General features: G+C 43.5%; 1 protein-coding gene and 1 non-coding gene across 2 annotated transcripts; both read right to left on the reverse strand.

The window, feature by feature from the left end:
- Positions 1-9,990: 9,990 nt before the first annotated feature.
- On the reverse strand, positions 9,991-10,062 carry TRNAY-AUA. Its single transcript has one exon. It is a non-coding gene; the product is annotated as a tRNA-Tyr (tRNA).
- A 266-nt stretch (positions 10,063-10,328) lies between these two features.
- On the reverse strand, positions 10,329-13,065 carry SMIM9 (small integral membrane protein 9). Its single transcript, XM_006060856.4, has 3 exons — positions 13,048-13,065; positions 11,361-11,586; positions 10,329-10,462 (listed from the first exon to the last, which is right to left on the reverse strand). The coding sequence occupies exons 1-3, from the start codon at positions 13,063-13,065 to the stop codon at positions 10,329-10,331; spliced, it is 378 nt and encodes a 125-aa protein (XP_006060918.4).
- Positions 13,066-16,751: the final 3,686 nt, after the last annotated feature.

Raw genomic sequence — 16,751 nt, forward strand, 5'->3', positions numbered from 1 at the left:
GCGCCGGGCGTGCGGGGGTGGAGCCCCGCCCACGCCCCGCCCCTGAACACGCCCCCGCCTGGTCCCCCTCCCCCGAGGCCCCCAGGGGCCAGGCTCTGCGCACCTGGGCGCCCGGAATCTCCGACGATTAAAGCCACGAAAACAAACAAACAAACAAAAAAAAAGGAAGGCTTAGTGGCAGCAAGGAGACCAACATTCCAGAGCGGGATTCCTTAGCACCCTCACACCTTCGTGGCGTTCACCCCAGCAGCGAAGGCACGAAAGACTTGCTGAACAAAACAAACATTTCCTGTGCTTACAGAGTTCAGGGCTGTGCGCCATCTGTACACACATTTGCCTGATAAACACCTGGCTCCTTGACCCGAAGGGAATAACCTCACAGTATTACAAGCAGTACATTACTCTGCGTAATCTTGTTCCGACCTTCCAAGACCTCTTGGCCAAGAAGAGAAAAACCCAAGGGCAAGAGTTTGCAGCCAAATCACCCAGTTTTCTCTGCTGAGAGACTGAGCTCATGCGATTGATTGATGGCTCCCTTCTCCAAGATTACCCTCAAGGAACTATAGAAGTCTGAGACACACACAGAGGGAGAGAGACAGACACACACATACACACACACACACAGGGAGAGAGACACAGAGACACACACACACAGAGGAAAGGGAACTATTGAAATTAAGACAGTGGGATACCATGCACAGATAGATTAATTGAGCAATGAGATAGATTAGAAAATGCAGAGATGCACACTGGCTGGTGTGTAATTGTGGTATCTGATACAAGTGCCATGTTAGGTGAGTAAAGAGAAACTTTTTATTAAACTACAGTTAGGAAGTGTTTGGAGAAGGCAATGGCACCCCACTCCAGTACTCTTGCCTGGAAAATCCCATGGATGGAGGGGCCTGGTAGGCTGCAGTCCATGGGGTCGCTAGGAGTCAGACACTGAGCGACTTCACTTTCACTTTTCACTTTCATGCATTGGAGAAGGAAATGGCAAGCCACTCCAGTGTTCTTGCCTGGAGAATCCCAGGGACGGGGGAGCCTGGTGGGCTGCCGTCTATGGGGTCGCACAGAGTCAGACACGACTGAAGCGACTTAGCAGCAGCAGCAGCAGCAGGAAATGTTTATTTATATTGAAAGAGAGGAACCTGGAACCCTTCTGCATGCCATATGCAGAAATAAATGTATTCCAGATGGATTGAGGACTTCTTTGTCAAAAACACAACTTCAAAGCTTTTGACTAAAAACATCAGCAAAGAACTTTTAGACTTTGGGATAGAGAAAGATTTCTTAAACAATGCAGACAAATCATCGACTGTAAAAAATATTAATCAGCTTGACTTTAACATTAAGAGATTTCACTCATCAAAAGGCAAACTAAAAAAGCAAAAAAGACCAGATGTGACTTGCGGAAAATATTTTCAATACAACTGATGAAGAATTCCTATTATGAATATATAAAGGTCTACAAATTAATAAGAAAAACACAAACAACTCAGCAGATCAATGGGTAAAAAAAAAAAAAAACATGAGTAAGCATTTCACAGATGGAGAAACACACATGAACAATAAACATATGAACAGATGTTCAACCTCATTAGTGATCAAACCACAAGGAAATACCACTGTGCCTCCATTAAATTGTCACAAATTTAAAAGTCTAACAATATCAAGTGTTAGAGGAGATAAGAACCCATGTGAGTTCTTGAACATTGCTGCTGAGAGTCTACATTTGGCAGTACTATTTAGGAGAACAGCTTTGTGTTTCTTCAAATTGAACATGCATCTCCCCTCTGAGCCAGCAACCCCACTCCTAGATGTATATATTGATGCAATTCCAATAAAAGTCTCAACAGATAAGTTTTGTGAAACTGGAAAATCTCATTTTAAAATGTGTGTGGACTTGTAAAGAACAATGTGGAGGGACTTGGCTTCCAGATAGCGCAACCTATAACAAAGTTATGTAACTAGGAGAGTGTAGGACAGGTGCAGAAAGAGACAAATAGACCAATGGAACAGAAAAGAGACAAGAAATGGTGACATGACAAGAGGTGTTGCAGACCAGTAGGGAAAGGACACACTTGCACTTAGGGCAACTGGGCATACTGGGAATCAAAACAGAAACCAAGACTGGTCACAGGTGAAGGCACACAGGCTATCGAAACTATGGCAGCCAGAGAACTTCAGAGGCAGGGAGTCCTCAAGCAAAATGTAGTTGAAGTTTTTCCTGAAGCCAAGCTCAGAGTGGAAAAGTACTGGGAAGGCAAATGGGCTGACTCTGAGGAGGGCTGGTCATACAGCTGGTCTTCTTTTCAACATGCGCTCGCCTGTTTCTGGCCGGCTAGTTCCAGTTCAGTGTGCTCAGTGCTCAGAATGAGGCCTTGCTCCCGAGAATTTATTGCTTCTTGGAATTTATTGCAGCTATCTGCTTTTCTAAATTCCTAGAACTGCTTTGAGGCACAGAAATTTAGTTCAGAGTTCACGACTGGAAAAACATGGTTTCTCACAATTTTCTTTAAAAACTAAAATTAGACTTGATCTCACCTCAAAGAAAACTTTATCCCGAGGAGCTGAAGGATGTAAAGGTGAAAGGCAAAACTGTTAAACTTTTAGAAGACAACATGGGAGACGTCCTTTATGACTTTTGCGTGGAAAGGGGTCCTTAAACAGATGCAAGGAAAATCATCGCCAAATCACAAAAACCACCACAATATTGTAAAGTCACTAGCCTCCAATTAAAATAAAAAAATTATCGCCAAATCAGACAACATTAAAATCAAAATACAACCCTCAGAATGAGGGATGGTATGTTCCACATTTCTAGCCTACAACATATTAGTATACTGAGTATACAAAGAAGTCCTACTGATCAGTAAGGAATAAATGAAGCTAAAATTAGAAAAATGGGTGCAATTCATTAACAGGCATTTCATAGGAGAGAGATAAATGTCCTATCAACAGGAGAAAAGATCTTCAATGTCATCAGTTGTCAGGGAAATGCCAAGTAAGAAAACAATAAGATACTATTTTCTATCCACCAGATTGGAAAAAAAAAAAAAATGAAGACTATGATGTTATACAGAGAAGGCAATGGCACCCCACTCCAGTACTTTTGCCTGGAAAATCCCATGGACGGAGGAGCCTGGTAGGCTGCAGTCCATGGGGTCGCTAAGAGTCGGACACAACTGGGCGACTTCACTTTCACTTTTCACTTTCATGCATTGGAGAAGGAAATGGCAAGCCACTCCAGTGTTCTTGCCTGGAGAATCCCAGGGACGGGGGAGCCTGGTAGGCTACCGTCTATGGGGTCACACAGAGTCGGACACGACTGAAGTGACTTAGCATAGCATAGCATGATGTTATATCTTCTCAAGGGTGTGGGGTTATGGGGGCACTTGGCCTTTGACTCAGAAAGGCAATCACAGATGACACTCTTCAGAGAGACTCTTGCACGTGTATCCTACTAGACATGTGCAGTAATACTTCTGGAGGCTTTATTCAGAATAGAAAAGACAGAAACAACACACATGTCTATCCACCGTCAATGGGCTAAATGAGTAGAGGTCTTTTCATACAGTTGGGTTACAAAGGGGTCACTGCAGCTCCAGGCATCCACGTGGCAGAAGCTCAAAACCAAAAAGAAGAAAAGCACAGAAGAGAGTGCACGCCTGTGGTTTCATTTTCAGAAAACTTAAAAACAGGCAAGGCTCTGGCATGAGGAGACTGGATGAGGATTACAGGGGGTGGGGAGGGGGGGCGGTGAAGAGGGGCTGCTGATCCTAAAGGGGAGAAGGACTGTGAATGTGTCCGCTTTGTGTAGTCTCCAAACTGTACACCTTTGACTTGTGCTCTTTGCTGTAGGTAGGTTATATTGCAAAAGAGAAGCTTGAAAAGTCTGGGGCAGCAAGTTTAGGGAGACTTCAGGAATTTGTAAAATCCCAGCAAAATTAAATAGTGGATTGCCTAACATAACTGGCATGAACTGCAGCCTACCAGGCTTCTCTGTCCATGGGATTTGCCAGGCAAGAGTACTGGAGTGGGTTGCCATTGCCTTCTCCAAACTGGCAAAAACATAAAGCAAATCAAGGACACAACAGAATATTCAAGAGAACAGGAGGGGGAGGTCTGTGAGCCTTGCACAAGTGTGGCATGGTAGCACGCCTGCAGCCTCTGACCCAGCCATTCCCCATTCAGCAATTTGCCTTAAGGAACAACGTGAGCAAGATAAAAAGGACTGTGAAGGTGTGTGTAAGGAGGCAGCTTAGATTTCCCTCCCCAGCCCCCATGTGCTGCTTAGTGGGGGAAAATGTAAGTTCACGTCCTGGCTGATTGAAAGCTCAACACAACCTGGTCAGTTCAACTTCCTCTTCAAGTCTGATCAAAGGATGGTCTCCTCCCACTGAGTGGAGTCTGAGACGGAGGGTGTGTGCTGGGATCTCACCCCTGTATCAGTCAGAACATCCTTTTGATACATGAGGCAGGGTGCTCAGGGCTGGTACACTGGGATAACCCTGAGGGATGGGATGGGGAGGGAGGTGGGAGGGAGAGTCAGGATGGGGAACACCCGTACACCCATGGCTGATTCATGTCAATATAGGGCAAAAACCACCACAGTATTGTAAAGTAATTAGCCTCCAATTAAAATTAAAAAAAAAAGAAAACAAGTATACAACTCACTAGTTTTTAATAAATTAACAGATTTGTGTCAGCTTTCCAGTTTTTATATACCTATGCTGTTTAAGTTGCATGTAATTTAAATAATTCTTAAGTGTCTATTTACCTCAAGAATAAATGATAAGTATATTAAAAAAAAATAACACCTGTTCGGTATTTCTCTTTGCATTTTTTGAGGCAGTAAATTCCTAACCTCCTGTGGTTTGCCCAGACACCAGCCCCTGGCTTGCTCAGGGGCAAAGTCCAGGAGGCATTCTCTAAGCTTCAGTTCTTTCCCACTCCTCATCCAATCACTGTTCAAATCCTGATGGCTCTCACTTCTCCCTCCGTCCAGATTCTGACACTGACTGCAACTCTGCCAATCCCTACCTTGGTGCCAACAAGGCTATGTCTCGCCTGGATTTTGGCAAACCTCCTGGCTGGTCTCCCTGCTTTGGACCCTATCAACATGGCGACTGAGATGACCCTTTAAAAACACCCATCAAATGACTTTCCCCACATTCCATGGGCTCCAAGGAGAACCCAGATCTTTTCTGAGGCCCACCAGGTCTTAACTCTGCCCCGGGCAGACTCTCACCCTAGCCCCCTGGTGCTGCTGTGTCTTCCACTCTAGCCAAGCTCGCTGTCTGCCTTGTTACTTGGTCAGAACAGGAGGTGTGCCATAGTGTTCACGGAGTGAGTGATTTCCAACTCGGAACAGCAACTTCAGTGCAGTTCAGTTCAGTCGCCCAGTCGTGTCCGACTCTGCGATCCCATGTACCGCAGCACACCAGGCCTCCCTGTCCATCACCAACTCCCAGAGTTTACCCAAACCCCTGTCCATTGAGTTGGTGATGCCATTCAACCATCTCATCCTCTGTTGTCCCCTTCTCCTCCCGCCTTCAACCTTTTCCAGCATCAGGGTCTTTTCCAATGAGTCAGTTCTTTGCATCAGGTGGCCACAGCCAAGAGGAAAGCAAATGAATAATGTGTAAAACTATCACCTGCATTACATGTATAATAGTGAACAAGTAGGAACCCCCTAGGTCTTCCCTGGTGGCTCAGCTGGTAAAGAATCTGCCTGCAGTGTGAAAGACCTGGGTTCGATCCCTGGGTTAGGAAGATCCCATGGGAGAAGGGAAAGGCTACCCACTCCAGTATTCTGGCCTGGAGAATTCCATGGACTGTATAGTGCATGGGGTAAGTTATTATGGAGTGGTGATTAAATGACTTCAGTTGAATCCACTGCAAGAAATACTATGCGGCACTTACTGACACAGAAAGATAGCCACCATGTGTCATAGAGTGAAGGAAAAATTAGGCTACAAAATATGATAGGTTGGTGAAAGAAAGGATCTCAGTGAGCGACTTTCTGTGATTGTGTATACATCAGCATTCACTCGATTAAAAAAGCCCATGTTTACATTTGTTTCAGAAATGCCTGTTCTACTCTTTTGTGCAAATCCATGTTAGCCTGTGAAAGGCTCTTAGAAGTGCTGGAGCAAAGAAATACGTTTACATTTATTTAATTCAGCATCTCTCCAGCCTAATTGGCCACACAGTCTTATTGTCTCATAACATTTATTAAAATGAAGCTATTACTTTGAGAACAGATTTTGGGAAACTGTTAATATAAGAATAGAAAAAAGTTTGAAAGAAGATACACCAAGATGTAAAGAATGTTTTTTTCTGGGTGCTAGAATTATGGGTATTTTCTCTTCTTTCTATATTTTATGATTTTTTTTTTTGCGATAAGTATGTATTATTTGGGGCTTCTCAGATGGCTCAGTGGGAAAGAATTTGCCTTCCAATGCAGGAGACAAGGAGAAGGCAATGGCACCCCACTCCAGTACTCTTGCCTGGAAAATCCCATGGATGGAGGAGCCTGGTAGGCTGCAGTACATGGGGTCGCTAGGAGTCAGACACGACTGAGCGACTTTCTTTTCACTTTTCACTTTCATGCATTGGAGAAGGAAATGGCAACCCACTCCAGTGTTCTTGCCTGGAGAATCCCAGGGACGGGGGAGCCTGGTGGGCTGCCGTCTATGGGGTCGCACAGAGTCAGACACGACTGAAGTGACTTAGCAGCAGCAGCAGGAAACAAAGGTTCGGTCCCTGGATTGGGAAGATCCCCTGGAGGAGGAAATGACAACCCAGTCCAGTATTCTTGTCTGGAAAATCCCACAGACAGAGGAGCCTGATGGGCTACAGTCCATGAGGTCACAGAGAGTCAGACACAACTGAGCATGATGTATGATTTTATAATTAAAACAGTAATGAGTCTCTTATCATTTTGTTTCAATTGCATGTTTTAAAGGAGAAAATAAAGACAAAGATCGTTTAAGATGTAAGATGATTTAATTTTACCTGGTAGATACTTCCTTATTGTACACAAATATCACACTCTCCACTCTCTTGGAATCCAGCAAGCTAAGCATTACACTTGTCCATTGAATCTTCTCATACATCATTGGACTGGTTCACCTATTAGAACACTGGGAAAGGAAGAGACAATGATGACTGCTGAAGTGAATTTAAATTCCAACACACTGTATTGGTCTGCAGAGTTACTTTGTCATTATATCACCTTTCCCAAGATAGGATTTTGGACTGCTTTTTGTGTTAGTATGAACCAAGTGATTTCATATCGTGAAAAGGCTTTCATGACTTGAGAAAGTAAGAGTGTGGGATTGGATGTAGAGGTAGAGTAGAAGTAAGTTCAGATAGTTTTTCTTGTTTTGAAGTTTCTTTTTAAAAACTTCCTAATTAAACAATTTGTTTTGTTGTGGAAAGATTGAAAAGGGCAGACAAAAATAAACCTGAAACTAAGTAACAACAATCGTGATTATTAAAATCACCTATTCACTACCTGAAGGAGATAACCAATGTCCAAATCTTTGGTTAGATCCTTCAAGGATTTTTCTTTCCCTGGAAGTAGTTTTTTTCACAATAAATTGGCTGGAATTGTATATCCTCCATTACAATAGGTGTTTTTTTCACTCAACAGTATTTCATGACTCTGATTCCATGGGATTAGTATGAATGTTCACGGCTTACTTTAACCAGCCAAGAATCATTTCAGTTGGTTCTATTCCTTTACTAGTGAAAACCATACTAAAAATTCCTTATACAAGTATTTCTGCATCTCATGATTGCCACCAGAGAGGTGAGAATTCTCCAGGCTTCAGTGGGGATTTGCTTAGCTACCCAGTGGCTATCCCAAGCCTTCATTGTAGCCACCACTAATGCTTATAGAGGGTTAATAAAGAGGCACAGAGAAACTGCTTGCGGTCCTTACTGCGAAATGTAATCATAGAAAATCAAGTATTAGTGCCAGTCCACAGTGGGCTCAGTCCCAAGTGCCCATCTTTCTGTGTGATTTGAGACTCAAGCTTTCCTTTGTTTCCACCACATGTGACAAAATTATGCCTTGAAGTATTTGTTTCTGTTGTATTATTTTGGTCCTTTTTCTACCAAAAAATTCATGGATATGTCTCCTACATCTATCATTTTTTTATCTAATCTTACTTTCACTGAAGTCTTTGTTTATTTGATAGAGCCAGCTTTGGGGGTCCTGCTTTCCCTATCTCCTTTTATATTTTGTCATCCACGTCTTTTTTTTACCCCCTCTTAACGTCCTTGCTTGTTCCCAGCAACGGTTTATTGGTTTTTCTCCCCAGGCTGAGCCATTTACTTCAAAGAAGGAAGTCTTTCTCTTGGCATGTTGCCTAACTATCTTCACAGAAATCCTTCAGATGTTTCTGAGGCAGCTGGCCTGCCGGCTGGAGTTGGAGCCACAAGGACTTAAAAGATACAGAATTGCGTGCATCTTGGTTTGACTCCCGGCTCTTGCAGTTTCGACATGCAATCTTCCTCTGGGCTTGGCAAGGAGGGACAGGATTGGTGAATACAGAGCCTGTACTTCCTGGGGTGGCCTAAATCCTGCAGCTGCCACTCAAGGTGTACTGATAAAGGGAAGAGCACTCCGAAGGGGCCACTCAAGGCCTTGCTGTGCTTGCAAGAAAGTTCAGCTTCTCCCTTCCCCGCTGCCCTGCACGGGCGTGGATCCCTGATAAGGGATCCTGATAAGATGCTGCACACTCCCACTGCCCAGCCTGTTTCCAGAGTGTTTGCTGGTCTCAAGTCCTGGTGTGGCTCCTCTCGGGAAAAAGAACTTTGAACTGAAATCAACCCATGTGCCCCTGATCACCACCTCTGCCATCTTCCATACAGTGAAGGAACAGGAAGTGGACAACTGCCATCAACCCTCCCTTTGGAAAAGAGGAAGACTGGGAGGCATGTAACAGTCCCTGCTCTGTAGTCATTCTGGAATCCTGCTGGTCAGACACTCAGCACGCAAACTCTTCCATCAAATTGAGCTCCCTGGCCCACCAGGGCCCATCCTCTGGGAGGCTCCTCTGGTCTACTGTTCCCTGCGGCTGCATCTGAAGTGTCAGGGAGAAAGCCTCCTAGGGGCCTTCAGAGCCCCTGTCCTTCTCAGGTCCAAATACTGCTTTACAGCTCAAACAACAAATAAGCTCACTGAGTTCTGTGTGGCTCCAATCAGTCTAGTGTGCTGAGAACCATATCCAACTTTGCTTCCCAGACATGGTTCTCCATCCATGGGTGTCTTGAGGTTGTCAGGAACCACACCCTTCACCTGATCTTTGACCACAGCCACTTGATTAGATTCTTCAGTTTGAAAACAGCCCTCCCCTACACAAAGCCTTTTCAATCCAAGTTTCTCTACGTGGGCTCTGTCTCACCTCAGAGTCCTGATACATCAGGCTGTAATTATTCAATCGTGTTATTTCTCTCTCTCTAGTAACCAGTACAGAGACTGGCAAGTGGTCGTCTCTTAGCTAAATACTGATTAAATTAATGAAATTGAGGCTTGTCTTGGCTTCCCCGGTGGCTCAGCTGGTAAAGAATCTGCCTGCATTGCGGGAGACCTGGGTTTGATCCCTGGCTTGGGAAGATTCCCCTGGAAGAGTCCCTTCCCATGGGAGAAGGGAAAGGCTACCCACTCCAGTATTCTGGCCTGGAGAATTCCATGGACTGTATAGTCCATGGGGTTGCAAAGAGTCAGACACGAATGAGTGACCTTTACTAATTAGGTAAGCTTAAGTGTTTGGTTAGAGATTTCAAGAATCTCTGTGGCTTCACGTGATTTAATAGTAAATATTTTGGTCCATTTTTGAGGCAATGAAGTGAAGTTTCTCAGTCATGTCCAACTCTTTGCAACCCCATGGACTGTAGCCTACCAGGCTCCTCCGTCCATGAGATTTTCCTGGCAAGAATACTGGAGTGGGTTGCCATTTCTTTCTCCAGGAGATCTTCCCGACCCGGGGATTGAACCCGGGTCTCCTGCATTATAGGCAGACACTTTACCGTCTGAGCCACCAAGGAAGTCCAGGCAATAGAGAAGAGTTAATCATTTGTTTATCATGTATGATTCCTATACCCAAGGGAAGGATAATTAGAAATTAATTAAGTTACTAAAAAAAAAAAAGATCAGTTGCAAATACCGGTCTTTAAATGTCACCTGTCAAGGGATGGAGCAGAATGGAGAAAAAAAGAGAACGTGGAGGAGAATTTTTCAAAGAGGGGGTCACATGGCCATTCCTGCCTCTCCCTAGGTACATGTTCCCTCCCTTCCCTCCTCTTCCAGAAGCTTACGTGAGGCAGCAGAGGATCCCCAGTATTGCTGACATAATAAGAAAAATAAAAATGGCTGCTGGAGGGATGTGGCTCCTGATGAGATTGCAGAGATAATCCTTGAAGTTGCTCAGCCAGGACCTGGAATTTTCTTCAGGAAGAGAACAGATGTTCACTGAGTCAATAATGAAGTTGGGATACAAACTCTGGTTCAAGTTCAGAGTTGTCCCAGATCTGACATTCTTATAGTGGCCCAGGGCTCATATTTTTAATGACACTGTTAAGCTAAGTGGTTAAAGGAATACACATTTGGAAAAAAAAAGTGTATCCTCAGATGGTTTCATCTTTGCCTCTGGTATGTCAAACAGGAGCAATTATCTCCATGAATCAATGTGGAACTTTGTGAGAAAGGAGCTTGATTTCATAACTACCTGCCTAGAGGGTGTTTGGGAGGCAAAGGCCCCTGCATGTCTGGTGAAGAGAAGAGACAGTCACCAGCCCCAGAAGCACCCAGAGGGGACAAACAGGCCTTGGAAGCTGGCAGAAGGAACTTCACAGAGTCTGGTGATCAAGGAGAGAGGTAGGGTAAACACACGTGTCTGTGACCTGAAGTCACGAGGGGTCACTGCTCACCACAATTCACTTTCCAGTGCCGGGAAGGACTCAAGCAACACACTGGGCTCTGGGAGCACCTAAGTTTCGGGTCAGTGACCTATTAGCATTGGCTAATTTTGCTAATTTTACATTTTGCTTCCTTCCTCAAGTCCTTCCTGACCCCTCCCCCACAAACAACTGTAATTCTCCCTTTGTCCTCAGGGCGCATTTGTCATATTTCATGGAAGGTTGACACCTATGGGTGGGGCTGCCCACCTGTGAATGCCTAATCCATGTCATTTAGCACACGGATTGGTGCACGGTAGGTGGGCTCGTGTTGGTTGAACTAAATTGAACCCAACCAGGAATAATGGACATGAAGATTAAAATAAAATAATAAAATAAAATAAAAATAATGAAGATTATTTTTAAATACAAAATCAGTTTTTCCTGACCTTCGATGGGAATCTTAGGTCCTATGGAGGCCGGAACTTGCATCATAACGGCAAACACACCCACTGAGTGTTGTGGCAGTGACACAGAGGAAGCAACAGTCTCCAGCAAGAGGCAAGTCAGAGAGCACAGCAGAAATGTGATGCTCAGCAGCTTCAGGGCTTCTACAGACTCCCCTGTGCCAAGGCCAGATGGTTTTTCCCTTGGCTCTTTGCAAGCCTGCTTTGTCTGAAAAGTTAAAAACGATGGTTTAGTTTTTTATCACAAAACTACAGCTGTTAACGAACATAAAAATCCACTGACTGACACTGCTGAATCCTGAACACAGTTTCCCAAGCAAAAGACATTCTGCATCCAAGAAAGAACACAGGACAGAAATTTACCGAGCTTCAGCAGATGAGACACCTGCCGTTCCCTCCTAACCAGGTCCCCCTTCAGCCTTCTCCAGCTCAATGAGTGGGAAACACTGTAAGTCGTTCAGGCCAAAATTGGTGTTGTCTTTGACTCCATTTTTTCAGTCCCACATCTTTTTTTGTGTGTGTTTTGCTTTGTTGTTGAGTTTATTACTGCATGCATGCTAAGTTGCTTCAGTCGTGTCTGACTCTCTGCGACCCTGTGGACAGCAGCCCATCAAGCTCCTCTGTCCATGGGATTCTCCAGGCAAGAATACAGGAGTGGGTTGCCATTTCCTTCTCCCGATAGGTACCTAGTCCCTGAAATTCTACTTGTGGTGTTAGTGCCCAGGGTTTATTTCTAAATCAGCAAATAAGCAGTGTAAATGGTTAACCTGGTATAGATTTCATGGGATCAGGGGGCACAGTCCGTCATGGGGGTGGCCCAGGAATTCTGCAGTCAGTGCAGCTGATGTGAAGGGAGTCACAGGTCACAAGAGTTTATAGCTTCCTGCTTTCTGCCATTTTTATGATGATTAGGGACCAAGTCCACTGACTACCACATAAGCAAATTCCATGCTGTGCAGTGGTAAGTTCCCATCACACATGTGCCTGTTTGAGTCAGCTTTGTTGACGAAACTTGGGAGAAAATAGAAGTATATTTTTGCAGAAACTGTGTGGTTTGGGGTCTAACAGCTGATCTATCAGAAGAATTGGGTCGGCTTGGTCTCTAAAGTGTATCCATATCTTGCCACTTTTCACCACCTCCACTGCTACCCATCGTCTGTCTCTCTGTTATCATCCTTGCCTCTTTTCAGCTTCTTCTCCACTGAACAGCCAAGGAGATGTCACTTTGTTGTAAGTCAGATTGGGCCCTACAAACTGCCCTGATCTCATGTCTTATCATCTCCTTTTGATCACTCCACCTCAGTCTCATTTCCTCAAGAACAAGCCACGCACGCTCCTCTCTCTTTGGTTCACATAGGCTGCTCAGGTGCTCAATAATATTTTTTTTGAATGAATAAATGGATGGGCAGACTTTTTTCATTGCTGATCATCCCCACCCCCTTTTTACTTATTACATACAACCCAACAGTCTAGAAAAGTTTAGTTATAAAAAGATACCATTTTCTCAGCCATCCTTGCTGCTAGTAATGGCTACAGGCCCCACTTTTGGACACTGAAGCATAATGGAGATTTGATGGGTGGCTTCCGGGAAAACTTTCTGCTGTCTTGGGAAAAGATATGGTGCTACCGTTTACCATTTATTCTGCCTTGAACATTCTCTAAGTGTTACCTGAACTGGAGGAGTCATCTTGTGATCAGCAGGAAAAGCATGAGAAGATGACCTGGATTTGGCTTTGACAATTTTAGGCCATGAAACCTACACCTTTATCTGCCCACCTCTCAACTGCTAGCTCTGTGAAAAATAAACTCGTATCCGAGCTTTCTATTACTTAAGACATTTACAACTGATATACTCAACCACTGCTGAGACCTGTGTCAGGTAGGGAGGTGAAGAAGCCAGTGAATCTGGCCTCAGTCTTCAGAAGAAGCTGACCTGAGCCTTCTTTTAAGGCTTCTGAAATTCCAAATAGAATTCTCTTCCCTTTTATGATATCATTGACTGCACTTGACCTTCCCCCAGTCTCTATCTGACAACTAAGCATACAGATGTTTTCTTCAGTCTATGTGGAAACATCTGTGCTGATACTAAAACCCATCTTTATGGTAGCCGTATCCTCTTGGCTTGAAGAATTCTAAGATATTTTGTTTGCCACATGGCATCAACTACACCATAAAATAGTGCATATATGGCAGTTTAATAGATGGCATTTCATTTCAGTGGGGAAAAAGGGATGGTTTAATACAATGATTGGTTATTCATTTGAATGTACTCACTGAAGTTAGAGTCATACACACAAAAAAATTCTAGATGGATCAAAGACTAAACAAAAATAGAACCATACACATGTTGGAATAAAACATGAGTTTTTGTAATATGGGTATGAAAAAATTTACTCTGAACATGTTGTAAAACCCCAAAGCCATAGGTGTAACTACTGATAAATTTATTGCATAAAAATGTAAAGCTTTCATACAGAAAAACATTGTAAAGAAAGATCAAACATTAATGACAAATTAAGTGAAAAATTCCATAACATGTAAGACAAATAATAGGTTAATGTTAACGTACAAAGAACTGTTGTTACAAATCAAATTTTTAAAAAGGATGATCAGATCCATAGAACTGGCATAAATGATGTATTAGTCAGAAAAGCAATGGATAAATAAATTGTCCTCAATATTCATTGGAAGGACTGATACTGAAGCTGAAACTCCAATACTTTGGCCACCTGATGCAAAGAACTGACTCATTTGAAAAGACCCTGATGCTGGGAAGATTGAAGGCGGGAGGAGAATGGGACAACAGAGGATGAGATGGTTGGATGGCATGACCGACTCAATGGACACGAACTCCGGGAGTTGATGATGGACAGGGAGGCCTCGCGTACTGCAGTCCATGGGGTCGCAAAAAGTCGGACATGACTGAGCAACTGAACTGAACTGAAATAAATTGTAATGTATAATGGATTGAAACTGAATGTGAAAGTCACTCAATCGTGCCCGACTTTTTGCAACTCCATGGAATTCTCCAGGCCAGAATACTGGGGTGGGTAGCCTTTTCCTTCTCCAGGGGATCTTTCCAACCCAGGGATCAAACCCAGGTCTCCCACACTGCAGGCAGATTGCACTCAGATTACCAGCTGAGCCACAAGGGAAGCCATAATGGATTACTATACAGCAATTAAAATAAGCCACTAGGAAATATATACAAGGGTTGTTTCCTGTTTGGAGCTGTTTCGAATAGTGCTGCCCTGTCTCTTGTTTCACGTGGCAATTCTGGGTCTAGGTCATTACCCAACAGAATTGTCATAGGGTATCTGTATGCTCAACTTTTGTAGATAATGTCAGATTGTTTTCCAAAATAATTATACCAGTTTGAGTTTATTTTTGTATATGGTATGAGGAAATGTTCTAATTTCATTCTTTTACATGTAGCTGTCCAGTTTTGCCACACAACTTATTGAAGAGACTGTGTTTTGCCCATTGTATATTATTGCCTCTTTTGTCAAAGATAAGGTGCCAATAGGCACATGACTTTATTTCTAGGCTATCTATCCTGTTGCATTAGTCTATATTTCTGTTTTTGTGCCAGTACCATACTGTTTTGATGACTGTAACTTTGTAATACAGTCTGAAGTCGGGGAGCCTGATTCCTCCAGTTTTGCTCTTTTTTTCTCAAGATTGTTTTGGCCGTTCATGGTCTTTTGTGTTTCCACATAAATTTTAGAGTTGTTTGTTCTAGTTCTGGAAAAATGCCATGGGTATTTTGATAAAGATTGCCTTAAATTTGTAGATTGCCTTGGGTAGCGTGGTCATTTTAACAATATTAATGTTTCCAATCCATGAACACAGTGTCTTTTGTCCATCTGTCTGTGTCATCTTCAAATTCTTTTATCAGGGTCTTGTAGGTTTCTGAGTACAGGTCCTCCATTAGCCAAAGTATTTGGGGGACAAATGAAACCACTAAAGTCCTAAAAGTGATCCCAGGACATCTTGGCGATACAAATGCAGCATCTACCTCTCAAATCCACTCATTTCTCACATTAGGCTCACCAGATTCTGCCACAGCTTCTCCAGGATTCTGGTTGGTCACAACTTCTAGAAAACGTATAAAAGGGGGATTAGTGGGATGTGCCAGAGCCCAGACTGCTGCCTTAATCCTAAGAGATGCCTGAATGAATCACTTGAGTGCCAAGCATATTTGTCTTTGCTTTTCCTGTGTACCAGCCATCCTGAATACTCAGAAACATCAGGGTTTATTACTCTTTCTAAAGTGGAAATGCGCATCTGTGAGAAAAGAAAGAGAACAGTGCTAATGGGTGTCAAGATTAAACATCTCTCTCTCTCTCTCTGCTACTGGATCAAGGTTACACTTCTAATTTTTTTAAATGTTAACTTCACCTCATAACATATCACTTTTTGCTGCATTTTACATGAAATCTGGTTTTCTAACTCACTCGGTTGTTTTTCTAAGCTGTCTATCTTGCCATTCAGTGGCTCAATTTGTTTCTGTAAAATTCCATTAGTTCAGTTCAGTTCAGTCATTCAGTCGTGTCCAACTCTTTGCAACCCCATGAATTGCAGCACGCCAGGCCTCCCTGTCCATCACCAACTCCCGGAATTCACTCAGACTCATGTTCATTGAGTCAGTGATGCCATCCAACCATCTCATTCTCTGTCGTCCCCTTCTCCTCCTACCCCCAATCCCTCCCAGCATCAGAGTCTTTTCCAATGAGTCAACTCTTCGCATGAGGTGGCCAAAGTATTGGAGTTTCAGCTTTAGCATCAGTCCTTCCAAAGAACATCCAAGACTGATCTCCTTTAGAATGGACTGGTTGGATTTCCTTGCAGTCCAAGGGACTCTCAAGAGTCTTCTCCAACACCACAGTTCAAAAGCATCAATTCTTTGGCGCTCAGCTTTCTTCACAGTACAACTCTCACATCCACACATGACCACTGGAAAAACCATAGCCTTGACTAGACGGACCTTTGTTGGCAAAGTAGTGTCTCTGCTTTTGAATATGCTATCTAGGTTGGTCATAACTTTCCTTCCAAGGAGTAAGCGTCTTTTAATTTCATGGCTGCAATCACCATCTGCAGTGATTTTGGAGCCCCCCAAAATAAAGTCTGTTTCCACTGTTTCCCCATCTTTTTCCTGTGAAGTGATGGGACCAGATGCCATGATCTTAGCTTTCTGAATGTTGAGCTTGAAGCCAACCTTTTCACTCTCCTCTTTCACTTTCATCAAGAGGCTTTTTAGTTCCTCTTGACTTTCTGCCATAAGGGTGGTGTCATCTGCATATCTGAGGTTATTGATATTTCTCCCGGCAATCTTGATTCCAGCTTGTGCTTCTTCCAGCCCAGCGTTTCTCA

This window comes from Bubalus bubalis, chromosome X (genome assembly GCF_019923935.1).
Source record: "Bubalus bubalis isolate 160015118507 breed Murrah chromosome X, NDDB_SH_1, whole genome shotgun sequence".
NCBI lineage: Eukaryota > Metazoa > Chordata > Mammalia > Artiodactyla > Bovidae > Bubalus > Bubalus bubalis.